This window comes from Pinus tabuliformis, chromosome 5_2, assembly GCF_031772625.1.
Source record: "Pinus tabuliformis cultivar Carrire ecotype Pingquan chromosome 5_2, CPIR1, whole genome shotgun sequence".
Taxonomy (NCBI): Eukaryota; Viridiplantae; Streptophyta; class Pinopsida; order Pinales; family Pinaceae; genus Pinus; species Pinus tabuliformis.
In genome coordinates this window covers 730,331,267-730,349,673 of record NC_142306.1, presented here as the reverse complement: position 1 = coordinate 730,349,673, position 18,407 = coordinate 730,331,267, and the positions used below count along the sequence as shown (strand labels likewise).

Genomic DNA, 18,407 nt, shown 5'->3' with positions numbered 1-18,407 from the left:
AGATTATAAAACATTATAAAACATTTAATTACATTGTAAAAATATATATTAAAAATTTTATTGTAAGAATTAATATTAATGAGGAAATAAATAATATGATAAATAAGTGAAACCCTATTAAAAAAAAAAATGGTGGGTAAATATTCATGGGCCATTTGAACCTTGAATCTCATAATTTACATAATATTTCATGACATAGGCCAATTGAGTTCCCCTAAGAAAAAATAAAAATATTATTAACTAAAATTCGTATTATATATTTTAATATTATTAAATTATATTTTATATAATAAAAAAGCTAAAATATAATTTTTATTTGATATATATATATATATATATATATATATATATATATATATATATTTCAAGTGAGGAAAAAACATTTTTCCCATACTCTTTTCAGCATTTCTTTTATTAATTTTTTTCAGTTAAAACTTTCCAAATATAAAATAAATAAATTCAAATATAAAATTGTTATTTGTCAAATTCATCAATGCAAAATTATTAATAAAAACAAAAACAAAACACTAAAACTCTAGTTATTTATTTAGAGAAATGATATCATTCCCATAATGAAAAAAACTAATATAATCAAAATTGCTATAAATTTAATCAGAAAATTACCATAAATTTAATCAGAAAATATAAAGATATCAAATAATATTATCAAAATTACTCTAAATTATAAGAAAATCAAATTTTTGATAACGCAACTTTTTTAATTGCATTACATTTTTTTTTTCAGAGAGAAAATCATCATAGTATTATATTAAGAAAATATAATGAGCATATACAAAAGAGCCAATACATGTCAGCCTTCAGTACTGAAAAAGCAGAAAATGTATAACTAAAACCTACCACAAGCTAGAAATCTGGGCCAATGTCGAGAAAGAGCTGAACAATTTAATTGCATTACATCAACTTCACATTAAACATATAAAATTTCCCACTCTCTTTTATATTAAATTTTAAAATACACAGCAGCAGCCCAATACAATTAATAACCTAGTGTAGAGAAGAAAAAAGGTGAGAAAGTTGAGCTTTCATTTCATCCTTTTGCCAATCAACGCTTTCCCACCATTCTAAGCTTGCTCTAATTGTTTTTAAATTAGATAGTTTCTCTATTCCTAATGGCAATTTCCTCAATAACGGACACCCCGATATCTCCAATGTTTGAAGGTTGGGCAACGTTCCTTCATTCCATATATTTGAAGGCCCCCCTATACTCTCTAACATGGGTAGGTGTCGCAATGTCAATTCCCTCAGCATTGGAAAACTCCCACTCCCAAAGTCCATTTCCTTCGACTCATCACAATTAGATATATCCACTTCCATTAAATTGGGCAGCTTCCCCATTGAAGATAGCAGTGTCTCAGCAAATCGGCAATTGTGTATGTGCAAGTATTGAAGATTGGGCATTGCTCTTTCATTGCACACATTAGATGGTCCTGCAAGACTCTCTAACTTGTACAGGCCATCCAAAGTCAACTGCTCTAGCGCTGGAAAGCTAGCATCTGCACTCCCAATCTCCATGGCCGGAAACTCCCTTAATTGGTGACATCTGTGCAAATTGAAGACCTTCAAGTTTCGGAAATCACAAATACAATTCGGTAAAGACAAGCCTTGATAATCACATAGCCTTAATTCCTCCAACTTATTCATGTGCATCATGCGCTCCGGAAGAGCATGGATGTATCTTAATTCCAAAATCGTCATGTCCAACCAGGTATCCTCTCTGCCTACTTCAATTCCTGCCTTTACTGATGCCCGTAGCTCCACCAGATTTGCCAAATTTGTGAGATCCTTTGCTCTAACCGTACAACTTGATTGCAGGCACAATGTGTTCAATGAAGTGAGTTGAAAAATACCATCTGGAATTGTCTCTAAGCCGTAACACCCATCTAAATTGAGATTCTTAAGCCTTTTAAGCTTTCCTATTCCGCTCGGCAGTGAATGCAGGCTCCTACACCACTCAAGATTCAAAGTTTGAAGACGAGACAAATTGCATATGGTATCAGGCAAACCCCTCAAGTCGCGGCAGCCTCCCAAGCTAAGAAACTGAAGCTGTCCCAGTTGCCCCACTGATGATGGCAGCGAAGTTATTTGACTCTCTGACAGTTCAAGAACCGTGAGACACGGAAGGTTTAAAAGAAAGCCGTCGGGAACCTTTGACAACCTTTTGTTCGCCATTAACCACAAACTCGTAAGATTTGGGCAATTGAAATCCATTGGCAGATCACGAGCATCACTCCCAAAAATTGATATTCTTTTGCAATCCCTAGTCTCTTCTTCACTAGGGAAATTCTGTAGATGTGGACCTGCTGAAAATAACCAGTTCTCCTCCGTTTGGCCGATATATATTGCAGTATCGCGAAGAACATCATGGACCTTTAGATATTCGGTCCTCCCAACTTTATAATGCTCTACCAAACCCCTGCTTACCAGTACACCTATGTACTCACGCCCAGTATCCATAAAGTAACTGGTCGCTTTAGGAGTGATCAACCCTTCCGCGCGCCACATTTCCACGAGACGCTTTACAGGAATTTCGAAGTCCTCGGGGAACATAGCACAGCATAGAAAACAAATCTTTAAATTACGACGTGGCAAATCACTGTAACTCCATTTTAAAGTTTGATACAGATCTGCATCAATAGTCTCGTGAGTGATTGGAAAGGTGGGATCCGCAGTTTTCATCATGCTCAAAGCACGACTCCACTCACCATTCGTCTCTTTGGATCTCATCGCTCCAGCTACTACATTTATTGCCAAGGGCAAACCTTTGCACTCCATGGCAACTTCTCTGGCTATACCCTCCTCTATATTAACAACCCCATTCGTAAAAGCTCTACTTGTAAATAACTCCCAGCCTTCCTCTGTGGACAAGGGATGTATGCCCACGGAGTACTCAAGCGCCCCCATTCTTGCAATGACATCTCTGTTGCGACTGGACATTATGATTTTGCTCGGATTATCATCGCCAAATCCGACGCCCACTTCTTCCTGTAGATCAATTGAACGCCAGAAGTCGTCCAATACGATAAGAAAATTCTTGTTACTCTTTCGGACAGATGCATACAATCTCATCTTCCTTTCTTCAACATTAGAAATTTCCTTCAGATTTAATCCCACTTCCTTAGCAATGGAATCCTGCAACTTCTGAATTTCGATTTCCTGAGAAACAGTCAACCAGAGAACGACATGAAAGATACTGCTGACCTGCTTCTTGTAGGTGTTGTAGATGACTCTCAGCAACGAGGTCTTGCCAACTCCCCCCATGCCGTACACGCCAATCACGCGAGATTGGCAATGAGGGTCGGTGAGCCATGTCTGCAGCTGATCCTGAGCAGTTCGAATGCCGGACCCTTTGAAACCCGAGTCTGGCACAGTTTGGAGCAGCAGGTCTGTCTGAGGTGCTGCAGTGGACACAAGCTGCGGAATCGAGGCATGTATTGAGCAGAACTTACTGAACTCTTGAATGAGGGCATCATATGTATCCTTCCAAGCTCTAACTTGCGTGGGGAGGTTGAGGTTCCAGAGGAGGCAACAACAACGCTGATACCACGCTCTTGGTCTATGTCGATTGGCCCGATTGATCAGATCTTCAGCCTCTCCAAGGGCTTTCTCCATCTTTGTTAACCATTTTTTCAATGGCTCCTCCAACATCTTCTGCTGGGCTTCAAACTGGTTGCGAATATTATTCAACATGTCCTGCACAGTGCTAAAGTCGGTTTCCAGAATTTCGCTGTTTCCCTCCAAGTTATTAACATCTTCCAACTTCTGGAAAATCCTAGCAAGAATGTTGCCTGTGACTTCGGCTGCCACTCCCCCAGTATAATTTTGGATTATAGGGTCCACCATAGCTGATAGCAAAGGGAGAACAAAGGAAAGAGCTGAAATGAAGGAAGGGGATCGATCAAACACTGGAACAGAGGAAAGGGCTGAAATGAAGGAAGGGGCGAGGAGCAAAGTTATGTAATCGAAAACGAATAAATTGAAGGGGTGTGGAGCAAAATTATGTAATCCGAAAACGAATAAGTTTTATGATGTTCTGTACACAATAAAGTAGTAGCCATTATTGTACTGATTCGACTTTAATTTATTAGCAGGTTGAGTCAAGGGCTCAAACAGCTGGAAAGTACCTTGATTTGACAACCCTCTCTTCGTACTCAGTAGCTGTGAAGCAACTCAGGTGCCAAGGGACCTGGTAAAACAAAGAAAATTCAATAGTTGGGCCCCACTCAAAATTTCCATTCCCACTTGTTGTCATTATTATGAATGGGGAGGTGGAACAGTGTTGGCAATTTAAAAATAACATTATTGAATTTCCATGCACCTTCCTCACTCTTGTACCTTTTTTACCTTCTCTAGAGCATTATTGAATTTCCATGCACCTTCTTCACCTACTAAAGACAGCATTATTGAATTTCCATGCACCTGCTTCACCAACTAGAGAGAGCATTCTTGAATTTCCATGCACCTTCTTCACCTACTAAAGAGGGCATTATTGAATTTCCATGCACCTTCCTCACTAATGTACTTTTTTTACCTTCTCTAGAGCATTATTGAATTTCCATGCACCTTTTTCACCTAGTGGAGAGAGCATTATTGAATTTCCATGCACCTTTTTCACCTACTGGAGAGAGCATTATTGAATTTCCATGCACCTTCTTCACCTACTAAAGAGAGCATTATTGAAATTCCATGCACCTACTTCACCTACTAGAGAGAGCGTTCTTGAATTTACATGCACCTTCTTCACCTAGTAAAAAGAGCATTATTGAATTTCCATGTACCTTCCTCACTACTATACCTTTTTTACCTTCTCCAGAGCATTATTGAATTTCCATGCACCATTTTCACCTACTCGAGAGAGCATTATTGAATTTCCATGCACCTTCTTCACCTACTAAAGACAGCTTTATTGAATTTCCATGCACCTACTTCACCTACTAGAGAGAGCATTCTTGAATTTCCATGCACCTTCTTCACCTACTAAAGAGAGCATTATTGAATTTCCATGCACCTTAGACTTTCTAGTAAATATTATTTTTTAATTAAGTTGTTATTTTAATTTTATTTAAAAAAAATAAATTGTTTTTTAGTTGAGTTGTTATTTTATTTTTATTTAAAAATATATATATATTTTCCAATTCCAATGTAAATAAAAAAATTATACTCTAAAATATATTTTTCAACATAATAAAACTAGAATTCTTTAAGTATATGAGAGAGAATATATGAAATGAAAAATGAAGATTGCTCTTGAGTAGAGCAAAATAATGTTATCAAAACTAATAATTTGCAAAATGAATAACATACAAAAGTGACTTGCAATTATTCTACAATTTCCACCTTTATTCCAATTCCTTTCTATCAATTTACAAATTGAATTAACAAATTGTAGATTATTATATTTACTTGAATAGAATGTTGGGAAAAATTAAGAAATTATGAGATTGTCTTGTCTATCAACCCACCTACTATTAAAGGATTTGATTTACATTATCTTTCAAAACTTTATAAAAAGCTAGTTGGAGTCTACAAGATTATTTTTATTAAAGTTAAGAAATTATGAGATTGTCTTATTTATCAACCCACCTACTCTTAAAAGATTTGATTACATTCTCTTTCAAAACTTTACAAAAAAACTAGTGGGAGTCTACAAGATTATTTGTAAACTGTACTAGTCTTTAATTTTTAAATAAAAGTTCATTATATTTACTTTTTATTTAATCATTTAATTATTTTCACTAAAATTATTGTCTTCGTTAATATAATGTACTTAATTAAACATTTCCATTTTATCTAATTTTGTTTCATATTTTGTTCTAACTTTTGTATTTTATTTTTTGATGTACAAGTTTTTTGTATTTTATACTTTGATATACAAGCTTCTATACTTGTAGTATTGATAATTTTATTCACAATATTTATTGTGTATTAAGGTGAATAAATAAAATAGTTTTATATAAGTAAAAAAAATCCAAACAAATAATTCAAAAGTAAGTTTAGAATCACGATATGCTTATATGATATGAGACACTTTAATGGTATTAAGTCTCATAGAGGTTTAAATGGATTTAAGAACCTATAATTCACCTTCACAACATGTAAGTAGTTGTGGTAGCAGCGGTATTGTTGAAGATTTCTCTTATGATTATGATGATTTGCATGGTTAAGTAAATAGTCCTCCCTTCTAGAATTGCATTTTTTCACAACAAGACTATAGTGGTTATATTTAAGGCTTGAGTAATTAAGCAACATGCATGAGGATATCTAGAACATTGTGGAGCAAAAGAGGATTGCCACATTACCATGAGTGCTTTCCACAAATACATGCGTGGCAATGATATCCTAGCATATAGAAGCTTGGGATCCATGACTGTGTTAACAATGTTTGAAGTGAAGTGGATTTGATGCAAGCAAACTTGGATTGGTTAAAAAAGATTTAGTGTGAAGTTACAAAAATTGCATTGTCATCTTTCAAACTCCCATAACATATTCCAAAGATAATCCATTCTTATAACCAAACTATCATTTCCTATGGATGCATAATCTTTCAATCTCACACTACATATTCCAAAGACAATCCATTCTTATAACCAAACTATCATTTTCTATCGATGCATATTATTGGATACTTAATATATTTTACTCAACTCGACTCCACATGGTATATGGTATAGCAAGAGAAGGAACTAATCTCATTTGAATCACCAATTATTTAAATCAACTAAATTATAAAACTACTTTTACACTTTTACTTCTAACTTCAAATATATAATAACAACAACAATATAATCTAAAAGTAGACACATTTTTAAATTCCTTCCCATTTTTATGAGAAGGCATGAAATTTAAATGTAAAAGTTTACACCATGTTATCAACATCATATATTCACACCTTCCCAATAAATAAAAAGGTGAGTGCCATAGAAATTTTATAAAAAATTTAAAACCAAAAAAGTTGGAAAGGGAAACAAACAACAAAAGATGAAAAAATAAAATATAGAAGTAATTATTAGAATCTCCTAACTTTATTGAGATCATCATGCTTCCTTATGGTGATGGACAACTCACAATTGGCGATGGCAACTCACAATTTCATAATTAAAAAATTAAATGTGACAAATTTCTTTTCTCAATATTAATATTGTAATATTATAAAATAGTGGATTTTGGTAAGATTGATGGTGGGTGTAATTTTTAAATTTTGAAATTGTTCTTTTTTAATGAAAGGAAGAATAATTACCTTTTTTTTGGCAATCATTTCATTCTTGTAACACCCCCCATTAACCTCACATGAACATGCACGGAGTTAGAAATTTTTTTATTAGTTAATCACATACTTGATATTATAAAATCACATCATGCAAGGAATCAACATCATCAAACTAACACAATAAGAAATCACACTATTGAACACCACCGATATACCATGGAAATTTTATGAGCCAATTTAGGGTATTGGTAGGGTATTATTAGGGAATTTTAAGTGATATTTTCTTGTAAGATTTTATAAACTTTTATAAGCCAATTTTATGATTTCATGAAATTTCCCTCACTCAATGGCTTATAAGGAATTCCATCCCTTAACCATTGTCATAAAATCTTACAAGGAAATATCGCTTAAAATACGACGTATCTAGCTAAACCTATTACAATCATCATGATATCATTTACCCACAAATCTTAAATATTTATATCATCATGGCCTGGTTATTTCATCAGTGGACGATCCTACACCTCTCACTTATCTGCATGGACCATTAATTCTTTACCTACCACAAAATTAAACATAATATATCATTTGCACAATGTCACCATCATTTCCTGTCATTGTTGTCGTCATCAAACTTTGATATCATGATTACATAAAGTATTAATCAAACCAATTCATAAATATATACTAGTGGTGTTTCACCGTCTATTCATGTACATTCATGAAATGCAAACAAAATATTTTGACAAGCTTCCTTTAACAATATTGCATATGCATTAGTTATAAGAGTATAATCATCAATGCATGTTTATAAAGAAATGCCACATTAACTAGTATTCCCCTCGCATAAGCACACATTGCTGCAAGACAAATCACTACAACTGTCCAGGAATTCCTTTAAAGGAAACTAACACATCAATTATAATCTTATTACATGTGAATTACATAAACTTTATCAAAAGAACTAGCCCTTCAGCTATTACTTTTGGTGCATGCAAATACATAAAGAAATCTAACACAAAATGTAGTCACTTCCTGCATGCGAATGTATATGCTTTCGAATGACAACTAACACAAATCTTGCATGCATATACATCTTATTCCAAAAGAAACTAAGATAATAGTTATGATAGCATAAAAGTAAAAGAAATATGTTCAATAGTTCTTGTATGTATGCAAAGAACACATCTCTATAACACAATGACTATTCTTTGTGCATGCAAGAGCTTATCATAATAGCCCTTCTTTAATGTACGCAACACATATTCCCTTCTCTAGAATTCTACTATCATTAGGTATTATTTTCATGTAAACAATTTCATACTTGTCTTTCAAAAGGAAGTTAAGATAACCTCATTTCTCTATCTTTCTATATGTAAGTTTCTCATGCTTCCCTTTCAAGAAATTACCATAGATAACCATCTTTTATGCATAAAACTGAGGCAACAATCAAAGGTTAACTTAACCTTTTATGCACCTAAATCAAGAAATTAACATAATTCATCTAGCCATGCAATATTTTCAAGAGATTATTCTTTTCAAGAAAATTAACATAATAATTTTTTCTATCTACACGCAATTTTGTTTTTTTCTATATCACAATGACTACCATTTTGTGCATGCAATAGTGTTTGTCTAACACAATGACCCTTACTTCAATGTAGATAAACTTTTCAAGAAACAAGCATGCTTTCTTGTTCTTGTATGAACAAGATTCATAAGCATATTTTAAGAAAACAATCTTTACTTTTCATCAATTCATCCACAAAACTCCTATGCAAGTCTTCTACACTAAAATCCTTAGAGTCTTTAAATAAAAAACATGGGTAATATATGCATACAAATTCATGAAAACCCTTCCAAGAAAATTAATCTAATTAACTTATCTCTTTTCCAAGAATTTGATAATGTATGCAAAGACATTTCACTTTGAAAGATAATAAAATGATGCATGCAACTAATATTTTCTTTTCAAGAATTAACATAGAAATTTATTTCAACAATTCCAATATAATGGATATTATTATTGTGCAAATATTCCTATTAAGATGCTATAGGAATCATGCTAATATCTCCAAGGAAATTAATATTCTAATTTTTCTCTCATAATTTCATGGAAATCTTTTCTTTAATAAAATAGCTTATTTTATTTCTCTTTTTAAAAAATTAATAAGATTTCTTTATCTTTTACCATGCAATTTTCTTTCAAGAATGACATGGTTATTCATCTTTTATATGAAATACCATTGAAAGGCATGGTTACTTATCTTAAAATTTGCATAAACTATGTAGATGATATTTATATACACCTTTCTTCAAAGCAATGGCTACATTCTCTTCTTTTAAATATAAAAAGATTTGTATGCAAATTATAATTTCAAGAATAATGATAAGAGTACTTATCTCTTGAGCGTCATATATGTGAAATCGGTGACTTTTAGGCCAACATGTTAAAGGCTTCAGTGAGATGCAGTCACCATAGTCCTCATTCTAGATCGCATTCATACTCAATGGATACATCGATCGTGGAACTCTCTCTCAAACCAAGAAATGGATATCTTTACACAATCAACTATGCTTCGACCGAACTTCAAAGTGCAAGCTGGAACAAATGAAGGGAACAAGATGTTTCTCGCCAGAACCTTTATATCAAACTTAGAAAATAGTTTTAACCTTCAACCACAACGATATCTTGGAAGGAAATTTGAAATGGAATCTTGAAACATGTGAAGTGAACAAGGTGTCTCCAGTTGTAGCTTTTTGGACTAAACAGAAGGCTTTGTTCCTCGTCCAATTATTTTATAAAATCACTCACATTCATGAATTTCACCTTGTACTATGTATATACAATTCGAGAGAGCGTTTTTTTTCTTCACGTCATAGGGTTCTTGCATAAAATAAGCATACGCTCTCCTTGTGTTCCATAGCACAGATCGACTGTCGAGAAAGAATGATAAATTATTATCATCCAACAAGAGTATTGTAAAAACCACCCACCCTCTTGACCAAGAAAGAAAAAGTGAAAATATAAGGTCCAAAACGAACTTACTTAGTTACAACCTTATTTACGACCAAACAATTAACCATATATTAACTTTAAAATGTTTTACCATTGGTGAATACATGAGTTAGAGTAGGTATATTACAAATCCAAAATATATAAAATATTCATTTTTTTATTAGTATTTTTGACCAAAAATATGTAATATATTTCTTCAATTATTCATACAATTTGGGAGTTAAAGTGCAGTCATTCTTCTATTTTTCATCATAGATTATTCTTAATCAAAACCATTTTTTAAAGTATCTAGAGCCAAAATTAATTGAAGGTCGTTAACCCTCATAGAATTAAAACTATTGTTTCCTAAAGTTGATAACCTACCATGTATTCTTCAAAATAGAATCATAAAAACATTATGATTTTGTGATGTAACTCAATCTATTTTCACCACGAATACATATAAATAAGAGCTTAAGGAATGATGTTTAGATGACTTGTTTTGCTATAATGTAAATAATCGATCCTAATTCCTTTGATTGTGTGAAACAAATACTAGTAGTTTTTCCCCCAAAGAGTATGATTTGATGTAAAATTCTTCTCCATATATTTTGTCCTTTTAATTTTTTTGCATGCATTTCATTAAGAAAAAACTTCAATTGGATGAGTAATCAATTATGAAAGAGAATTATTAATAGCTAAGACCCATATCAAACTCATTTGTAAAGTTTATCTTTTTATGTGGTCAAATACTTCCAAGTGATCTTAATATTCAATGTTAGAACATGCACTACATAATATAATAGAAATTCCATCACTAGTAGATGATATGCACAATTCACGCATAGCACATCAATCACCAATTAGTAAGAAACTTGTAAATCTACCCTTAGAAAACCAAAAAAACTTGTAATTTTGACATCATAGAACATAACTTATATGAATGGAATAAAAGAGAAGAATGTGATAGAAACCACTTCATTATTGTTGGCTACATGGATGGCTCCTTAACAAAGCTTAGGGTAGTGTAGTTCCATATTTAGTATACTACTAAGAGGGGTTTATCAGTTAGGAAATAAGGTAATAAGTCCATTCATAGTCATTGTTTTAATATAATGGAAAATGAAATCAATATTATATCCACTCATGTGAAGGGGATGAAGGGTTTTTCTTAATTGATTTAATGTTACAGATATTGTTGGGGGGTGTAAGTGGGGGTATACAAGTAAGAGTTGGAGGTGTTATAGGTCATTTTGTCCCATCCAATCAAATGGCTTGAAAACACAAATAAATTAACATCCTTAAGATTTTTTCATTGTCCTTTTGCAAAGCCCTAATCATTATCTCTCCAAAAAGTCTGAGTTTTTGGTTCAATCAGCTCAAAAACTAAGTTTTTTTCCCCAACACACCTCGCACTTCATTCCATCTACAATGGTTGCAAGTTTCATAACTTAGCACCTGCACTGACTAACGTAGGTTACTCTCCTTTGCAAGTGCGATGGTTCTAGAATTTCAGAAGAAATATATATATATATATATATATATATATATATATATATATATATATATATATATATATATATATATATATATATATATAGAAATATATATATATATATAGAAATATATATAAATTTACATATTTACGAAACTTCTCCTTCCAAAAGCTTCTAAGGTGGTATCTCAAATTCCTACTCTAGAGGTCTTATCTCTTATCCTTAGAGCTTATCCTCCTTCATATGTGGATCTCAAGCCTAGATTGGTAAACCATAAACTACCACTTTTACTCTATAAATTCACTTCCTCCCATAGAGTCTAGGTTGGATTTTGGATATTACCAGTGCCCTCATGCTTCTACTTTGAGCTTAAGGAATCATCATCCATTGATGCATTAGGGTTGAAGTTGAAGGTTTTTTTTGTGGTAAGGAAGGACAAGAAAACTGGGGAGATATCTACAAAGTTAAGCATCTATAAATTGTTGTAACTCTCTCCTTCATTTATTAATACAAAATGCACTATGTTTTTCCTACACTTGTGTCATATTGATGCTTATGTATTTCAATGCCTTTTAACTCATTTATTAGAGGTATTGGTTTATGTTTTGTGGATATTGTAGTTCTCTTGCTTGTTTTAGTCGTTTTGCAGGTTCTATTGATAGCGCTTGGAGCTAAAGTTGGAGTTTACAAGCAAGGAGAAGAAGAGGAATTACTACATATTCCAAGTAGGTCTTCCTTTGATATTTTAGTTCTTCTAAGGAAAACATAGTTCTTTTTACCCATTTTGTTTCTAGATCAGGCCACTACATCTAGGAATTTCCCTTTTTCCACAGAAGATAATTTTCCACATAACAAGAGGATTCCCTAGAATATCGAAAAAAGTGTTTTCAAGCTAGAGGAAGCCCTAGAATATGTATCCCAGCACACACAGATGGGTTAAAGCCATAATATACATGTTATATAGCATTTTGTCACATCTGGTCAATAGGCCTACAAACCGGATCATTCAACATCCTTATAGATTTTGTCATCATCCATTCACAAATCCCTAAGCATCACTTATCCTAAAAAGTATGAGGTTCTGGGACTGATAGCTCAAAATGATTTATTTAATCCCTAGTGCACCTGGTCGTTTAGCCCACCTATGCTCAACGCAGGTTTCATCCCTGATCACCAGTGTTGACCACCACAGGTTTCTCCTTTCTACAAGTGTGTTGATTCTAGAAATTCAAGAAAAATAAAAGACATCTTTGAAGCTTCCTCTTCCAGAAGCTTCTAAGGTGGTTTTAACTATTTACCTTGAATAGATATCTCGAATTACTATATCATCCTATCCTAATGGAGATATCTCTTATTCCCTGAGCTCATCCTCTCACCATAAGTGGATCTCAAGTCTAAGATGGTAAATCCTAAACTACCCTTGTCATCCTATATATTTACTTTGTTCCGTAGCCTCATGGTTCCCTTCTGGAGATTGATTGTACCCTCATGTTGCTGGTTTGAACCTAAGGAATCATCACTTTTATGCATTAGGGTTGGTGTTGAGGTGTGCTTTGTGACAAGGAAGGACAAGTCAACTTGGGGAGACATCTACAAAGTCATCTTCTATTTATGGTTGTAAACAAAGAGTATCATGTTTTCCTATGTTTGTTGTGTTATGTTTTCACTCATGTATTTCAATGCCTTGTTGATTCATTGAATAGAGATGTTAGACTATGTTACATGGATATTGTGGATCCTTTGCTTGTTTTAGTCATATGTGTAGGTTCTAATTATAGTGCTTGGAGCTGGAATTGGAACTTACAAGCAAGGAGGAAAGGAAGGCTTGCTACAGATATGAGGTAGGCTTCTTTCCCATTTTCTAATTTCTCTATGTAAAACTCTATGCTTTTTGTCTTTTGTTGTTCTAGATCATACCACTAGATCTAGGGAATTCACCTTTGTCCGTGATCGTGAAAATTCTATATAACAATACATATCACCAACATAACATATAAATTAACTTCGAAGGGGAGACATGTGTATTATTCGTGTATTTTCACTAGTGTTTCCTTCCGATGAAATATGTGGTGTCATAGCTTCCTATTACACACAAAACCTTAAAATTGTTCTAAAAGAAAGTTCGTGACAATTAGCTCCACGTCTTGGTATGTATTTTGGAAAGAACATTAAGCACATTGTTTATAAGTTTTTTAATTATTTCTTGAATATGATTAATAAAATTTGGTATCATTCTTTATTATTTAAATTCTTGTGGGGTATTGGCTCAATCTATTAAATTTTTGGGACTAGGACTAAGACTAAGATCATGCTATTGCAACTTTGGGTGTAATTCAAATTCAGATTTCTCTCCTATCAATACATTAGGTAAATATTTGTCTATTTTTGTACTCAAGATAAAATAAAAATACCAAGAAAATTACAAGTGCCACCCATTCATCTACTAGATGTTCAAACTCGAGTATCAAATTATTCTCAATTCTTTAACTATGGAAGTAGGAAACCTGGTATGATTTTCATTGCTTATACAAAAACCCTATGCTTTGTATATTATTAGGCTATGAGCTTCATACATACACTCATCATTCATGTATCAGTGACTTGTCTAACCAAAATTCTTCCCTACTTCTTACAAAAAACAATGATATGGAATTTTGATTTAATTAGAAAAACATGATTATAGTAGGTAGTATAGCTCAAATGATGTTTCAGCATTAACACAAATATCACCTCAATTGATTTGATTAAGATACCTATTCATTGGCTTCTCGAGAATAACAAAAAAGAAATAATCACATAATTGAATTTATTGAAGCAATTGAGACTAGTAGAATCCACAAGGGTTCTTGCCATCATTAGTGCGTAACAAATAATTATAATGAATATAAATAATCTAGTTATTCATTATAATTATTTGTTAAACAATAATGATGACCAAGAACGCTTGAAGTAATATAGGGAAATAAAAATAAGCAATCTCTAAATTGCAAAATATTTAAAACATGTACTATCTAAATTGACCTAAAAAATAAAAATAAGTATTATGTAAGCATTTATCTTACAAGATAGATTGTAGAATCTTAAAAACATGTATTCGCTAAAAAATCTTAAAATATTGATTCTATCAGGACTATACCTTTAAATGTCTTCGTTCATATAGTCTTATAATAGTAGGTGTTGAAACTTCACACACTTTTCTTTAGTATTTTACCATTCTCCCATCACCCAGATCTAAAGTTCCTTCCCAATATTGAGAGACATATTTATGAGTAAACAAAATTGGAATAAAACCTTCATTAAAATTAAAAATTCAATCAAAGAAATTGATGTAAGGGAATTAAAATTGAGTCACACCACCTAATTAAAAAATGTCATCTTCTTCCATGCAACATTAATAGCTTTCATAAAGGAGGTTATAAATGAAATTGTCTCTATAAACCATATATAGATTTTAGCTTTTCAAAATTTCAAGTCATTCTTTGTCCTCTTCTTCAACTTTAATAAGTCGCTAGGGACTCTCTATTGTATATTTTTAGTATCTTACTATTTTTACAATAACTTAATTCTACCATATATTGAACGATGACGTCAATACTTATCTATTATTGTTTTTCATATAAAATTAATGTCAAATTTTAATAGACAATAAGTTAGATAAACGCTTTAAATAAATAACACAATGTACTATCAACCAAAAAATTCATACACTAATGTCCCATGGGGAAGCCTCAATTGGTAATCAAAGTAATGTGAATCCTGAGAAAACTAAGAGATCCAAGGTTCAAATTCCCCTTGTTATGACCTGGTTTACACTCGAAAAAATAAAAAACACTTACACATTTGTCCTTTTTTTCCCTCTGTTTTTTTTTCTTCCAACCATCTTAACAAAAAATATATAAAATGTCACATCATTTTTTATTCTCTTATTTTCTTCCCATTTGTACTCTTTATTGAAAAAATATTCAACATACATTCAATTCCTTTTACTATGGTTATTCTCTTATTTTCTTCCCATTTGTACTCTTTATTAAAAAAAAAATCAACATACATTAAATTCTACTTCCTATTTTCTGGCTATTTGAGAATTAATGTGGAACAAATCTTCTATTTTCCATCATAATTTATTTTAATCAAAAGTAACTATTTAAGTGGAGTAGGTGTCTTTTATTTTTCATTATAAATTATTTTAAACCAAAGTAACTATTTAAGTGAAACTAGCGTTTTAGAATTACTTTCATTTATTTTTATTTAAATCAGCTTGGATCCATCTTAAATCTAAATCTACCAAGCATCAAGATGAATCAATTTTATTTTCACTATTAAAGAGGTTTGCACCTCAAGAAATTTGATCTCTCTAGGCACTTGATATGTGGATCTAGGTTGGTTTTATTTTTAAAATGAAAATATTTATTGATATAAATTTATTTATTATTTTAATAATTGAATCAAATAATTTAGATTTAATATATTTATAAATTTAAATAAACTTTTGTGGAAAAATATAAAAGAAATTAATTTAATTTAAATCCTACTATTGAGATTTTAATTTCATAAAATTTAAATTTCTAAATTTTATAAAATTTAAATTTGATTGGAACTGAATCTCAGATTACAAATAAATTTAAATAGTAGAAAAAAGTTATAAAAAAACAAATTAGTTCAAGATAATGAAAATGTTGCTAGAGATGATTCTGGAATAGACGTTTATCATTATTCTTATTTTTATTTATCATCCCTTTTCATTATACAATATTATATAAATTTATTGTAACATCCCTAACTCATGCACCAATATAAGAAAAATAATAATAATAAAAAAAATAAAACTTTGGAACATTGATGCTCCATTATGCAATCTCTTGATTACCTTGATTTTGGTTGTAAATAATGTTAAATATTTGAGTTTGCATACTTAAGGCCTACACATAATATTTGACTCTTTACCTTCGCTCGATCAATCAACAACTAACACACACACACACACAAATTTATTGTTCAGTACATGTACATATTATCGTTTGTTTGTCACAATGACTTATTTTCCTTTTGATTAACATTGGGATGGCCACAATTTTTAATGCCACAACATGGGACGAAGTTACACACACACACATATTTATTGTTCAGTACATGTACATATTATCGTTTGTTTGTCACAATGACTTATTTTCCTTTTGATTAATATTGGGATGGCCACAATTTTTAATGCCATAACATGGGATGAAGTTGTGGTTATATTGATATAGTTTTGATGGTTAAACACGATACATAAATCTTTCCAACTCACATTATGATAATCTTTATGCATATGTTAACCTAGTCAACACTCATAATGTTGTGCGGTCTCTTGTCCTTCATGAAAATTCAAGAAGCGATAACTGCCAAGCATTGGGATTCTCCATCTCCACAATCGTGTCAATTTAGGGTTTTTGAGGTGTCAACAGATGCATGGCTCGTACCCTCTAGGGTTTCAATCAATGGCAAGGAGATATGGGATTTGGTTATGGGATAGGTACCCCTCGCCCATCACACTCAACAATTATCATTTTCACATGCGCTCTTACAGGAAGAGCTCTGAAACTACTCACTCCACCATCTCTAGAATACCACACTTCTCAATCATTTCCCTCCCTTTAGTTAGCCAGAATCATAGAGATGCAAAATTCAACTTGCAAAACGGTATGGGTTACCTAGCCAAGGAAACCTTTACTTAAATTATCAGTTTAATGGAGAGTTTTGGTTTGAAGAGCAATTGTTATTTTCATGTGAATGTTTATGGATATTGTATCATTTTGTATTACTCCTTATTCTTCTTTTTATTTATTTATTTATTTATTTATTGAGGACAGTCGTCCTCCAGTGTTTCTCTAGGGTTTGTCGAAGACCAACTTTCGATGACAGTCTTCGAATTCTTTCCAGTCTCAAATGAGGAAAAGGTATACTTTAACCCAACCATGCCCGTATATGAAGGATTGCGTCATTTTAGCTTACGCTTTTAAGTTCTAAGGTTAATTTCCTTTGCTTATTGTATAGGGTTTACTCCTATTTTCTCTCGGTTTCACATCTAGCCTATAGGTGCGAGATGCAAGCTTTTACATTGGACATTTCTTATTTTGATTAAATCTTATAACCATGAGGGCTTCACTAGGGAGAAATACCATACCACATGCATTCATATTGGGGGATATATATTGAAGAAAAAATGACATAATATATTTAGGATATAATAGGATGTAAAAGGCTTTTATATTAGCAGGTATAAAAAATGGAGCTCAAAGTTAATGAAAAAATATAAATGGGTATAAAAAAATGTTAATGAAAATTGGATACCTAAAATATGTAGTGAAATTAGAGATTTTTTAAATTGGGAAGGCGAATTAGGTTCTTATTTATAGGGGGTTAAATAATGTGATTTTTAGAGGCATTTTCCAATATGTAGTCAAATTAAGGGTATTGTTTGGTGTGCCATGAACACACGTGATATGCTATAGGTTCATTGAGTGAAGCCCTTATGCTTATAACTCAGTATTACCGTCACTAATTGTCTGGTCGTTCTTTTTCCGCAGGTGGGTTTTTCCCTCTTCTCGAGTAGCTAACTTGGTTTGATTAAAGATTCAAGTTTTCAGACAACTTAATCGAGGTTCTCTTGTTAACCCTTATTCTTTATCTTCCACGTTATCTTTGGGGA

The 18,407-nt window shown here is 32.1% G+C and overlaps 1 protein-coding gene across 1 annotated transcript; it reads right to left on the bottom strand.

Annotated features, from left to right (window-relative positions):
- Positions 1-1,005: 1,005 nt before the first annotated feature.
- On the bottom strand, positions 1,006-4,090 carry LOC149161300 (disease resistance protein RPS2-like). Its single transcript, XM_089434834.1, has one exon. It carries the CDS (start codon positions 3,859-3,861, stop codon positions 1,006-1,008), a length of 2,856 nt encoding a protein of 951 aa, XP_089290960.1. The 5' UTR covers positions 3,862-4,090.
- Between the last annotated feature and the right edge of the window lie 14,317 nt (positions 4,091-18,407).